This window comes from Monodelphis domestica, chromosome 1 (genome assembly GCF_027887165.1).
Source record: "Monodelphis domestica isolate mMonDom1 chromosome 1, mMonDom1.pri, whole genome shotgun sequence".
Taxonomy (NCBI): domain Eukaryota; kingdom Metazoa; phylum Chordata; class Mammalia; order Didelphimorphia; family Didelphidae; genus Monodelphis; species Monodelphis domestica.
The window spans coordinates 737,834,539-737,847,736 of NC_077227.1; the positions used below are offsets into that span (position 1 = coordinate 737,834,539).

The window sequence follows — 13,198 nt, forward strand, 5'->3', positions numbered from 1 at the left end:
ACCTGCAGACTCACAGATGATAACAGGGTGGCCCAGGTACAGGCAGGTAGACAGAGGTGCCAACTGATTGCTCTTTGAGCACACAATCAAATAAAACGAAGCTTTCTCTTCTAGGCAATGAGGCTTGTGCAGATCCCCTCTTCCTTTAAGGAGGGGGCTGAGAGACAATCTAATGACTTCTCAGCATCTTCAGCCATTCCGCTCAAAGGTTCCCCAAAGGGCTCTTAAGCAGATCAGATCCTCCGGTGCCTGCGGCCATCCACATGAACCTGTTTGTGTATAAATTCGAAGTCCTGACATAAAGAAAACTACCCATGTGCCTGCGTGCCGACATGCTCCCTGACTACAGCCACCACTGTGCACCCACAGCTTTTGGAATTGGGGGATCGAAACTCACTTGGCCCCTCTATCCAGACCGCTGAGCAAAGGGCCAGAAAGCCCTTTCTTGTCCCCATTCCACACAAATCTGAAGGGACACACAGTCACACGTTTACACATGTGCCATTACTCACACTGACACACGATCACACAACACCCAAGCAGCCAACACTCTCTAACATACATCCAGGCACACGTATGAGCACACACATAAATCACATTGCTAGAACACGCTAAGGTCACGCTAAGGCCAGCCTCCCCACAAGCCTGAGCTGGTAAGTTCTGGCAGCATCGACGACATTGCACAGGTGAAAACACCCCGGGCTCCGTCCTGACTTGGGCAGCCGCTGGAACCCGGGCCTCGGACACGGAGATCCAGTTCTTGCCACAACTTGACCCTGCCTTGGTGAATCACCTTTACCCGGCTCCCTCCCAGCCCTCAGCTGTTCTCCTCCCCTCCTTGTGTGTCCTCATCCTTTGCTCTTCAGTGGGACCGAGATCACCCCGGGCAGCATTTCTGAAGCACCTACTCAGTGCTGGGCACTAAGGATCCGAGGGAGAGGTGAGGCAGCAAGTCCTCACTGGGCAGATGTCAGGGACCTCCGGTTAGAGCCTGACCTGCCCCTCCTGCGAGGGATGGAGCTCAGCCTGCGCCCAAGGTGGTAGAGGAGGGGGGCTGGGCTGTTGGATTGGAGACGTCCGTTCCTCGATTCTCTCCTCGCTCCCGAAAAAAGTTTTCCTGTGTGTTGAGCCATCTTCACGCTTTTCTTGGGTCTCCCTCGTGACCCACCGATGACATGTGGTGGTGAGCTGGCTGGCTGTGTTAAGTGTTCATCTGCGGCAGAATTTGTCTCTGTGGGGAGGCGAGTGGATTTTTCTGGGATCAAACTCACCACATTAGCCTCATTAGCTGTATTCCTACCTACACAGTACATAAATACATTTGGCAAACATTCCTGCTCGGAGAAAGAGCTCCCAACGTGCGTGCGCTCGAGCACACACACACACACACACACACACACACACACACACACACACACACACATACACACACACACATACACACACACGCGCGCCGCCAGGAACAATTCAACTTAACCTGCTGCTTACGTGACTAAGCCTGACGTTTTCTCCCCATTTCTCGGCGCCTCTATCTCTCTTCACTGCGGGCTTCCCTCCTTTTTATTACCTGTCCATTGCAGCTCCATCTGGCTGTCAGAAAGCCTTTGGAGGAGGGAGTTAGAGCAAGCCAGGCATGGGCTGGGGCAAGGCATGGAAAAGGCAGGAAGCAGACCAACGCCAAGTTCCTCAGAAGACAAGGGGAAGGGAAGGCGACAACTAGGGGCACCTTGCCCTCTGCCCTACGCTGCCTGCCTCCGGAAGCTCAGGGAGGGGGCAGCCAGTCCTTTCCTCTGTTCCCAATGAGAACAAAGTCCAACTTCTCCTCTTTCCACCACCTTCAAGCACAGCAAGCCCAGGCGCTCCCAGCACTGTTGCTCCCCTCAGGAGCAGCCTGGGTCCCCACCCCTACCCCAGACTCCCAGTGATGCCATATCCCTCTTCAATGGCAGTGTAGAAGCAGCACCCAAAGCTCGAGAGAAGCTTAAAATCACTGAGGGGAAATGGGGAGTGAGTTAGTGCTGGAAGTGGAGTTTCGTGGAACTCACCCAGCTGCAGAAGCCACTGCCTCTCTCCCTGGAATTCTTTTCTCCCACCTTGGCAGAACTGGTCCTAGCACCACTGGGGCGCTGGGCAACCCAAGACCCTTGTCTGTGCGTCTCCCAAAGTTCGAGGACTTTCAGTCTTTTTTTTTTCCTGAGGGAAGAAAAGTTCTTATAAATTTCACGACGTGCTGTCTGTAAGGTTAGTTGTTTTGCTTTGTAGAAAACGAAATCCCCCCTTCCCTAGTTTGTATGTGTGTGCATGTTCTTCTCTTTCTGGTTGCATCTCTTTATTTTTTTATTCCACCTCTGTTACTCTCTCCCTTTTTTTTTTAGGTCTAGTGCCTTATTAGAATTTTCCACATTTTGTTCTAAATCATCTATTCTCATTTGTATTTTAAAGTATATTTTTATTTATTTCGTTAACTATTTCTCAACTACACTAAATTATAACATTCATTTTTTAAAAATTTGAGTACCAAACTCTCTCCCTTCTGCCTGTCCTTCCTTTATCCCTGGAGAAAGCAAGCACTGTGATATCTATTATACATGTGATGTCATACCAAACTTATTTCCATATTAACCATCTCACTTGTCTTTTTAGATTCCTATTTAAGGTATCGCATTTTGCTTTCAATTTATTTTCTTTTGGTTCAACTTCTCAGCCACTTCAGCAGCTCTTGAAGATAGTCTGCTTTCGTTTCTGGGAGACTTGGTTGTGCTTGCGCTAATCTTATTCCCTCCCTCTTTGGAGATTTCTCTTCTTTCTTCCTAGGACAGCATCACGCTGTCAGAAACCTTGCCATGTTGACTTATTTCTGTAGAGCATGAAGGTGGGTCTGGGGCACCGCCAGGATTTCTTTCTTTGCCCCCTTTCCCCAGTGGTTCTTTATTTGAATGCAATTCTTGCTGTTTTGAGGTATGGGAGGGCAGCTGGACTTAGCCCAGGGAAATTCATTTGGCCATCTTGCTGGAATTCTGCACCTTCCCCCCAAGACCAAGGATCCCGAAGAGCCAAAGAATGGACGGGTCTCTGATCGCATCAAGGAAGGAGCAACATTCAAGAATCTAACAACAACCTCTCTCCCACTCAACTTGCCTTCAACGTCTCTGTGACATCCAAAGAGATTCTAATTCCGGTCTTCCCTGGCTTCCATTTCCGTAGGCTCTGCTGCCTCACTTACCTGGAGCTTAGCTAGGAAGACATTTGTTGGCCGGAGTTATCCATGTATTAGAGGAAGACCTGAAGCGATCTTGTGAGAAGTGGACCTGCACATACATGCACTCACACACACACACACACACACACACACACACACACACACACACACAAATTCTTAAGATTTCGAACCATCAGGTTAACTCTGTTCCATTCCATAGAACTATGATGCAGAAATCAGTCAGACCCTTCAGTATGATTTGACCTCGTGCTAGTCCTATGAGGTTGAAATGTAATAATAACAACAACAACAATAGCTAATATTTATAGAGATCTTTAAGGCTTGTAAGAGCCTTACATATATTATCTTATTTGATTCCTAACAAATCTTTGAGGTAAGCGCTGTTATTATCTCTAGTTTATAGAGGAGGAAACTGAGGCAAACGGGTTAAGGGACTTGCTCAGAGTCACACAGTTTGTGTCTTGAGGCAGGATTTGAACTCAGGTCTTTTTGACCCAAGTTCAGAGATCTACTCATTGCTGTTTCAAGTATGAGCAAACAATTTATAAGCTTTACAATTTGTGTCCAGGTGGGCCCTTCTTGTTATCATTGCGCAGACCCTTCCACAGTGGATGCTTGGGTGTATCTAACTTCGTGTGTGCTCGAAGATGATTGTGAGCATGTGTTTGTACACAAGTCTATGGGCAGTCTTTTGGGTGCTAATATAGGGTGGATTTTCGCACGTGTATTGTGAGCCTGATAAGGTGCTGAAGGGCAAAGCGAGGTGGCAGGCTGCTGTGTTGTTGTATGGCTGCTGGGGGGAGGGTTATGTGTACCTCTGCAGTTACAGACTCATCTTGGGGTATACACGCCAGCCTGAGACCATTTCCACTGCTTGTAGAACAGAGAAAATCTGTGTGTGCCTCTATGTTTGTGTATATGCCGCTGCAGAAACGTGTGTGTGATCGTGTGCACAGGCCATGCATTTTAAAAGACACACACACGTACTGGATGTCTATATACAGTAGATTAGAGAGAAGACTGAAGCCAAGCTGGGATATATATATGTGTATATTTACATGCACACCCATGCAAAAACTGAATCTCTCCATCTCCTCTTTCTCTCTCATTTATTATTTTTAACTTCGTTCTCATATTTCTGGTTTCATCTTTTCGTTTTTGTATTCAATCCCTGTCATTACAATTTTACAGGGGGTGGGAGAGGAAGAGAGAAAGAGACAGAGACAGAGAGATGGAGAGACAGACAGAGACAGAGAGAAGGAGAGAGAGAAAGAGACAGAGAGATAAAGAGAGAGAGAGAGGGAGGGAGGAAGGGAGGGAGGGGGACAGAGACAGAGAGAAGAGAGAGACAGAGAGAGAGAAGAGAGAGAGAGAAAGAAAGAAAGAGAGAGAGAGAGGGAGGGAGGGAGGGAGTGAGAGAGGGAGGGAGACAGAGACAGAGAGAAGAGAGAGACAGAGAGAGAGAGAGAGAGAGAGAGAGAGAGAGAGAGGAGAGGGAGAGAGAGAGAGAAAGAAAGAAAGAGAGAGAGAGAGAGAGGGAGGGAGGGAGGAGAGAGGAAGAGAGACAGAGACAGAGAGGGAAACTTATTTAGATTATCTATATATTTACACATATTCATGTTCCGACATTGTGGACTATTTAGGGACTAGGTACCTGGGTGAGGGGCAATCCTTTCCCTGTTGCTTTTGGTCTGGTCTCCTGGGCAGCTTGGGATGGGCTGAGAGGAGGAGGATTTCTATTAGCACACAGTATCAGGGAGAGGTTTGGGGGAAGTGGGGAATTAAACAGATTTGCTTTCCAAATAAGCAGTAAGACATAAAGGAAGAAGCTGAGGAGAAAGTAAGAAGGAACTGATTCTCCACACCCAGAAGTAGGCAGGTTGCTCTGTCCAGAAAGAGGGATGGTGCTGGGACTGTCATTCCGGTTACTTTTGCTCCCAGCTTGGTCTTGGGACTGGACTTGTTGAGCAGACTGTTTATGGAGGGGGCAGGGTGGCTGTGTGGCTGCAGTGGTGTGTGTGTGTGTGTGTGTGTGTGTGTGTGTGTGTGTGTGTGTGTGTGTGTGTGTGTGATGGGGGAGGAGGGAGAGAGGGAGAGGGAAGGAGAGAGAGAGGGAGAGACAGAGAGAGACAGAGAGAGACAGAGAGAGAGAGAGAGAGAAGAAGAGAAAGGTTCTTATCTTTCAGGTTGGTTTAAGGAGATGAAAAGATAAAGACCCCAGGACACCTTATGTCTTCTGGCCCTGTGGATTAGGGTGAGTAGGGGAGCCCATATACTCAGCTTTTCTTGTCAGTGTGGGGTTCTCCACATGGCAGTTCCTTTCCTTCAGAGTCTGCATCTGTCCTGTAGATGGTAGGTGACCAGTTAATTCAGGTGAAAATGCCTTTAGTGCTGCCAGTTTGTATGCCAAGGTCACAGCACAAATCAATAACAGGAAGGGACCTTCAAGATTGTCTAACCCACCCCTTTGCATGACATCAGAAAACTAGGTCCTAGAGGGGAGAAAGCATTTTTCTAAGGTCATGGAGGTAGGAGGGAATAGGTAGGATTCAAATCTGGGTCCTTTGACTCCAAAGCTAGAATCTTTTCCACTGTATCATGATGCTTGGGGTCAGATTGGTATCTGGGTGGAGGGGAATGATATCTTGACTTTACAACAAATTCAGAAAGCTGGAATTAGAGTCTGGGAGGAGGGACCAGGGACCAGGAAAGGAATAGGGATTAGGTGAAGGAAGGGGAGGAGTGAGGAGTTTGAAGGAGCGGAAGGAAGATTTGGTGATGGGGAGAATTAGAAGAAAGTCAGTGGGGGATGATGTGAAGAATGGCTGGAGAAATGGTAGAATGATAGGGAAAGGGATATGAGAAGAATGGGCCAGGAGGTTTGGAGGACAGAAGTAGGGAGATAAGAAACATGAGAGTGGGATAGAGACAGTAGAATGAAATGGAGGAAAGAAATGAGAGGAGCAAATGGGTTTGAGGGAGATAAAAGTGTCAAGGGTGAGATGGGGGAGATTGTAGAAGTGATATATGATTTAGGGGATCAGAGGCTTCACCCAACCACCTCTATGATAATATAAGGAGGAATCCTCTTCCAGATTCATTCCTCTTTGGGAAGAGAGCAGTTTATGGACTCAGGTTCTACAAAGAAAGGCATCCTCAGGAAGTGGGGGTCCCAGGATTCCCCTGCAGAGAGATGTTGCCTATATATATAAATATATATATCCTGAATAATATATATATATATGCCATTATAATGTGGTACCTTATTAACAGACTCAGATATACCCTGGCTCTGCATGTTCCTGGGAATGGAACTCCATATGGTAGGAACCTTCTGGAGTCTAAGAGAAAGACAACACTTTTAGCCTGGAACAGGGGTTAGCCCTCTTCCCCAGCTCTGGAGTGTGGAAGGGGTTCTCCTGTGCAGGATAGGAGTGATTATGTCAGTGTGATGGAGAGAAAAGAGCCTTGGCTCTGGAGTCAGAAATCTTGTGTGCAAATTCCAGCCCTGTCACTTACTACCCCTGGGACCTTGGGCAAGTCTCATCAGCTCTCTGGGTCTTGGATTTCTCATCTGCAAAATGAGGGAGGCCGAAGAAATGACCTCCAAAAGCTCTTCCGTTTTTAATCCATAACATAATTCGAAGCATTCTGGGCAGAACCCTAGAGCCTAGGTTTGAATCCTGGCTCTGATGTTTATATTAGCCGAATGACCTTGAGCAAGTCTCTCCATTTCTCTGAACCTTGGTTTCCTCTTCTGGAAAAGTAAAGGCAGTTTTACATTGGAAAGAACACTGAGCTTGGAGACATGAAGATGTGGGAAAATCCTCCCTCATTGTGGGGCCCTTCAGCTGGATCATGGCTGTGGCTAAAGCTTTTTGGGGAGTGAGGAGAGGGTTGGGGAATGAATCCTCTCCTTTCCAGCTCCCGTCCCCCCTCTCTATCACCTTGGGTGCCAGCGGAGCTGTCTTTCCTCCTGCCTCTTCCTGAGCTCTAATCAGGGGTCCCTGACATCTGCCCAGTGAGGACTTGCTGCCTCACCTCTCCCTCGGATCCTTAGTGCCCAGCACTGAGTAGGTGCTTCAGAAATGCTGCCTGGGGTGGTCTCAGTCTCACTGAAGAGCAAAGCGGTCAGCAAGGAGGGGAGGAGAACAGCTGAGGGCTGGGAGGGAGCTGGGTAAAGGTGATTCACCAAGGCAGGGTCAAGTTGTGGCAAGAACTGGATCTCCGTGTCCGAGGCCCGGGTTCCAGCGGCTGCCCAAGTCAGGACGGAGCCCGGGGTGTTTTCACCTGTGCAATGTCGTCGATGCTGCCAGAACTTACCAGCTCAGGCTTGTGGGGAGGCTGGCCTTAGCGTGACCTTAGCGTGTTCTAGCAACGTGATTTATGTGTGTGTTCATACGTGTGCCTGGATGTATGCTAGAGAGAGTTGGCTGCTTGGGTGTTGGGTGCGAGGGTTTGTGTGGAAGGGGAGAGGAGAGGGCTTTCTGGCACAGCCAGGTGCTCGAGACTGGCAGGGCAGTCAGAAACAAGGCACGGATCTGCGAAGTGACTGACGAAGGGCTCAGTGTTCGCTCTCCTTTGAGCCCTGAACTGGTGCCTGCGCTAGTGCGGGTTCTGGGGGGCAGCCTCCAGAGTCCCCACCCGAAGAGCTCTCGGGGGAGCTCTCCTGTTAGGTCTGCCCCGAGCCCATGCCCCGCCTCAGGCCTCAGGCGGCGCGCAGTGGGACGGGGAGGAAGAGAGGGGAAGACGGGAAGGAGAAATGGGCTCCCGTGTGTCCACGGTGTCTGGGCCTCCGTCTGGGCAGCCCTTGTGAACTCCCTCTCGAATTGCAGTCATCGGTTCTCAGTCAAGGAGGGCGGCCTCTTGGTATCCTCGGGTTAGCTCGCGGTGCACCCAACTCAGTGAAGGGCAACGGAAGCCTTGGCGCTGGGCTCTTGGACCCAAGACGGGAGGGTGGCTGGGTAGGGTGTGAAGAAACTCAGGGGAGACTGCGGGAGGGGAGCGGAGGGAAGTGGGGCGGCCTGGGAAGCGGGAGCGAAGGTGCTGACCCTGTCCATCTCTCTCTCTTTCTCTTTGTCTGTCCGCTTCCCTTCGTGTAATCCCTCCTCCCCCATCCCGTGGAATCCCCCCACATTCCCAATTCCATTCCCTCGGGTCCCCATCGGGCCGGACCCCACACGTCCCCCGGATTTCTGGACCCTCCTTCGGACTGTGTCCTCTGTCGTTTCCGCCTTCTCCTGCCCCCCTCCCCCATCCCACTCCCGGGTCCCTGCTTTCTCCGACCCCTCCCACCCCGGCTTGTGTCCCTGGTATCCCCGCCTCGCCTGCTGCCTTGCTGTCTCCCGTGTCCCGCGAATTCGGCGTGTGGGTGTCGCTTGTGCCCCCGGTGCCTCCGGGGCCCCACGCCCACGGGACCCTCGCGTCCGCGTGCTGTCCCCTCCTGTCCCCATTCCCGCTCTTCGTCTTGTCTCCTCTGTCGCCCTGGGTTGGGTCCTTCTTGCCCCTTTCTTGTTCCACCCCTTCCCCCTGTGCCCCGTGCGGTGCTCTGGGCCCTGGACCCAGGGAGCGAGGTTCCCCAGGACAGCCTGCTCCTGCACGGCCCCTTCGCCCGCAAACCCAAGCGGATCCGCACGGCCTTCTCGCCTTCGCAGCTGCTGCGGCTGGAGCGCGCCTTCGAGAAAAACCATTACGTGGTAGGCGCCGAGCGGAAGCAGCTGGCAGGCAGCCTCAGCCTCTCCGAGACCCAGGTGAGCCACCCCCCCCCCCCCTCCCGGAGGTCCCCTTCCCCGCTCGACTCTCCGAACTACTTCTGCCTCCCTTTGACTCGCTCTGCTGTCTCTCCTTCCGTTTTTCACTCCGTCTCTTTCTCCTCTCTCCCTCCCTTCGCACTCTCCTGCCATCTCTCTTATTCCCACCTCTCTCCCTTTCTTGTCTCTCGTCTTCCTTCCCTCCTTTGCTCTTTCTCCTCCTGTTGCGCCATCTTCTCTTCCCCCTTTCTCCCTCCCTCCCTTCTACATTCTCTCTATTTCCTCCCCTGCCTTTTCTCGTTTCCCTCCTTCTCTATTTCTATCTCCTTCCTTTTCTCCCTCCTTCCCTCCTCTCTTCCCTTATTTTCTCTTTCTTCTGTCCCTTTCCCACCTCTTCACTCTTCCCCCCTTCCTCTGTCCTGTCTTTTTCTCCCTCCCTCTCTCTCCTACCTCTTTCCCCACTTTCTCCCTCACCTCTCTCCTACTGTCTCTCTCATTCTTTCCCTCCCCCTTCCGGCTCCCTTTTTCTTTTTTCTCTCCCTTTCTCAGATCTACTAGATCCTTCTTGGATCTAGCTGAATAGACCGAAGTGGGGTAAGAATGAGGAGAGGAGAAGAGCTCGGGAAGTTTCTCTGTAGCTTGTTCTGGTTCTTCTGAGGGCTATGCCTGGCTCTCAGGGCTCTTCCTGACCAAAGTCCTTAGTCTACTTGTCCAGGAGCTCACTAGAGACAAAGCTTCTCTCTTCAGTAGCTGCTAAGAGAAAACAACACGAAAAAGCTCCAACAACTCAGCTCCACAGATCTCAAGCATGTCCAGAGAAAAGCATTCAGGATGGTGAAGGGCCTGGAGACCATGCCAAGGGAGGAGAGATTGAAGAAACTGGAGGGACTTGGGCTAGAGAAGAGAACAATTGGTAGGGGCTGCTGCCGGTAGAGATAGGAATGGGGGACACACATAATAGCTATCTCCAAGGATTTGAGGAACTGTCAGATGGGTGAGAGATCAGCCTTGACTGTGAAGTACCTCTAAAATACAGGACTAAGACTCATAGACTCCGGCTCCCTAGGGGCAGGTCTGAGCTCAGTCTAAGGAACGGAACTGCCTTCCGAGGTAGTGAGCTCTCGGGTCTGGAAGTGTTCAATTAGAAATTCAAGGACATCTGTTACTGAGGAGTTCCTCAGAAGGAGCCTGGCCCAGCGATTCATGATTGACCAGCTGTTTGGGGATTTTAGTCTGGGTCCTTTCTAGAACCAGCTGACTTGATGGAGGGGGGGAGGGGGGTAGGACAGTGTGAGTGCTTTGTTCTCCTTCCCGTCAATCCCAGGTCACTGTCCCCTGGGTCCAGAGAAGGAGGAAGGATGGAAAGTACAGAATTCCATCTCCTAAGCACCGCCCCCTCCCCCTAGTCCAGGAAGCCATCTGTTGATCATCCTCAGAGCCAGATAAATCTAGATGCCTAGGAGGGGTGGTTTCTGGTCAATTTAATTTCCCATTTATGCAAAGAATAATCCCAACTACCTTCTTTGGTTTTTTCCTTGTTGCTAACAGTCTTTCTACAGTATCTGCATCCCTCTTTCCCCTTTTGTAAGTCTTATCTAAAGACTGGAATGGACTTTCCTTGTGGTGTAAAGGAAATTGGAGACTCGGTGGGATTTTAGTCCCTGACTTTTATTTCTAACAACTTCTATAACTTTGGGCAAATTGATTCCCCTCTCGGAGCTTCAGGTTTTTTCCCCTTTGTTTTTATCACCTGAAGTTTTCAATCTAGTGACTTAAATGACTTGTAGAGTAATTGGTATTCCAATTCTGAGTGAGGACATTCAGATCTGGAATTGATGGAGATGGACAAGATGGTAGAAGAAAGACCTGAAGTTGAACTGAGCCATAAACAAACTCTAGATATTGCTTGTATGACTAAACTCCTCATCCAGGGTCCTTTTGTTGATCCTACCTTATTTCTCTGAAAAGCTGGAGGCAAAATTATTCTAATGATTTGAAAGTGCTCTCTTGGGATGGGTTCAGGTGACTGGATGAAGTAGTGAGGGGTTCTAGAATTGGAATTCAAGGACCTGGATTCAGATCCCGATTCTGATAGTTATTACACATTTCTGAGCCTTAGTGTCCTCATCCTTGAAATCAGGAGGCTGGTTTAGAGGAGTTTTAAGTGCTTTCCTAGCTCTCATGCTTGTGATCCTATCCATTTTACCATCTCTATCGATGTCTACTCTCCCTTATATCTATCAGCCTTCCATCTGTGTCTCCATATGTCTGTAATCTATTTATTCATATATCTACCTACATATCCTTTGTCTCTGACTCGATAATCCACCTGATGGTCTATCTTGTTGACACCTGGGTCTGACATGCCCATGTACCCATCACGGTCTCTCTCTGGGAGCAGATGCAGGAACGATTTTCCCATTGACATATTGGACCTCTCAGCTGGCTAAAAAGGGGCTTTAGTGTACAAGGAAGTCCTTTTTAGTGCATCTTCAGTGAAAAGATCAAGCTTAAAAATTAATAAAACAAAATCACAATCCCTAGGCTCTTTTTTTTAAAGCTCAGAAGTACTTTAAAATTAATTAAAATCCTCAAATCTGTTAACTTCTGTTTGTTTTTATTAGCAACATTGTTTTTAACTCAATGCTTTTAAGCTCAATGAAAGTGTTCTTAATTAACTCTCCTCCCACCCCCTCCCCCTACTTAAGACAAACCAGCTTTTCTTTTTACTTGCTAAGGTCCCATATGTCAATGTTCAAATGGGCCAGTTTCTGAATCTGAGTCATAGAATCGTGGAACCAGAGATACTGATTCAATAATAGATCATAGAATGTCAGAATTGCGAGGAACTTTGGAACAGAGAATGTCAGGGCAGAGAAAGATCTTCAAATAGAGAATATCAGAGCTGGAAGGACCTTGAAACAAAGAATGTCAGAACTGAGAAAGAGCTTAGAACAGAATGTCAGGGCTGGAAAGGACCTTAGAACGCAGATCATTAGAGTTGGGAGGGTTCTTTAAGCCCATGAAATCTGTGATTAGGTAGGTAGGTGGTTCACTGGACATAGTACCTGGACCAGAGTCAGGGGTTCAAATCTGACCTCAGATACTTTCTAGCTGTGTGACCTTGGGTAAATCATTCAATCCAAATGGGGTCATGAAGAGTGGGTTACAACTGAACAAAATTAAAATCCAGTGTTTCCCCATCTTTTCAATAGTTCCAGAGACCACCTCTGCCTGAGAGTTATACTATTTACATTGATTGATTCAGAAGGTAGCTGATGTTAAAAAGCTCTCAGGATTCAGATTTGTATTTTATTAGCCATAATGGGCTCTGTGGTGGTAGCCATGCACTTCTGTACAAGGCAAGCTACTTGTTCAGTCTCCAGAAGACACGCTTGCTCATTTGTCATCATGATTCATTTAATGAGACTTGGCAGTGACTCTGGAGCCCACTGGGGACCTGCATCCCCCAGGTTGGGGACTGCTACTCTAATTCAGCTCTCTCATTCAACAGATGGGGAAAAGGAGGCTTAGGCTGAGAAAGGAACTTGCACAAAGACCCACCATGGTAGTGGCTACGAATAGGACAAGAAACCAGGACTTCTCTCTCCCAGTCTGGACATCTCTCCCTTAGACAACGCCACTTATTAAATCATCTGTCATTATCAATCTATTTTTCCTGATAATTTTTTGGATGTTTCTTCAGTGAGAGGCATTTGTCAATCTTGAGACTCACTTATTGCTAACCCTATATGAATATTTACATATCGCCAGTCCCTGTCTGTCCAGCAACCATGCATTGTGGGCTTTTCTGAGAGGCATCATGGAATAAGTAGTACATGGTGGGCCAGCTTAGGAGTCAGGAAGACGGGAATTCAAATCTTGCATCAGATACTTACTAGCCTTGTGACCACAGGCAAGTCACTTAAAAAAAACCCAAACAGTCTTCTGCCTCAGTTTCCCCACCTGTAAAGTGGGGATAAAAATATCACTTACCTCCTAGCATTGTTGTAAGGATCCTATTATATAATATATGAGGCACTTTGTAAAAGCAATACTAACTAAATGCTGTTACCATTGTTGTTATTATAAGTTAAAGTCAAGTAGTTCACTCATCTCCATCAATGATCTGTATTGGTGGAGGGAGTCTCCATACCAGGAGTATCCTAGAGGGCTTGACCAATAATAATTATTTATCTATTCATGAATATTTATCAGATGTTTCTGT

General features: G+C 48.5%; 1 protein-coding gene across 1 annotated transcript in view; it reads left to right on the plus strand.

Moving 5' to 3' along the window:
• EMX1 (empty spiracles homeobox 1) overlaps positions 1-13,198 on the plus strand; it is a 38,518-nt gene that overhangs the window by 5,357 nt on the left and 19,963 nt on the right. Inside the window, exon 2 of the mRNA XM_056814071.1 lies at positions 8,786-8,970. Coding sequence (XP_056670049.1) covers positions 8,786-8,970 — 185 coding nt within the window. The remainder of the gene's footprint in view (positions 1-8,785; positions 8,971-13,198) is intronic.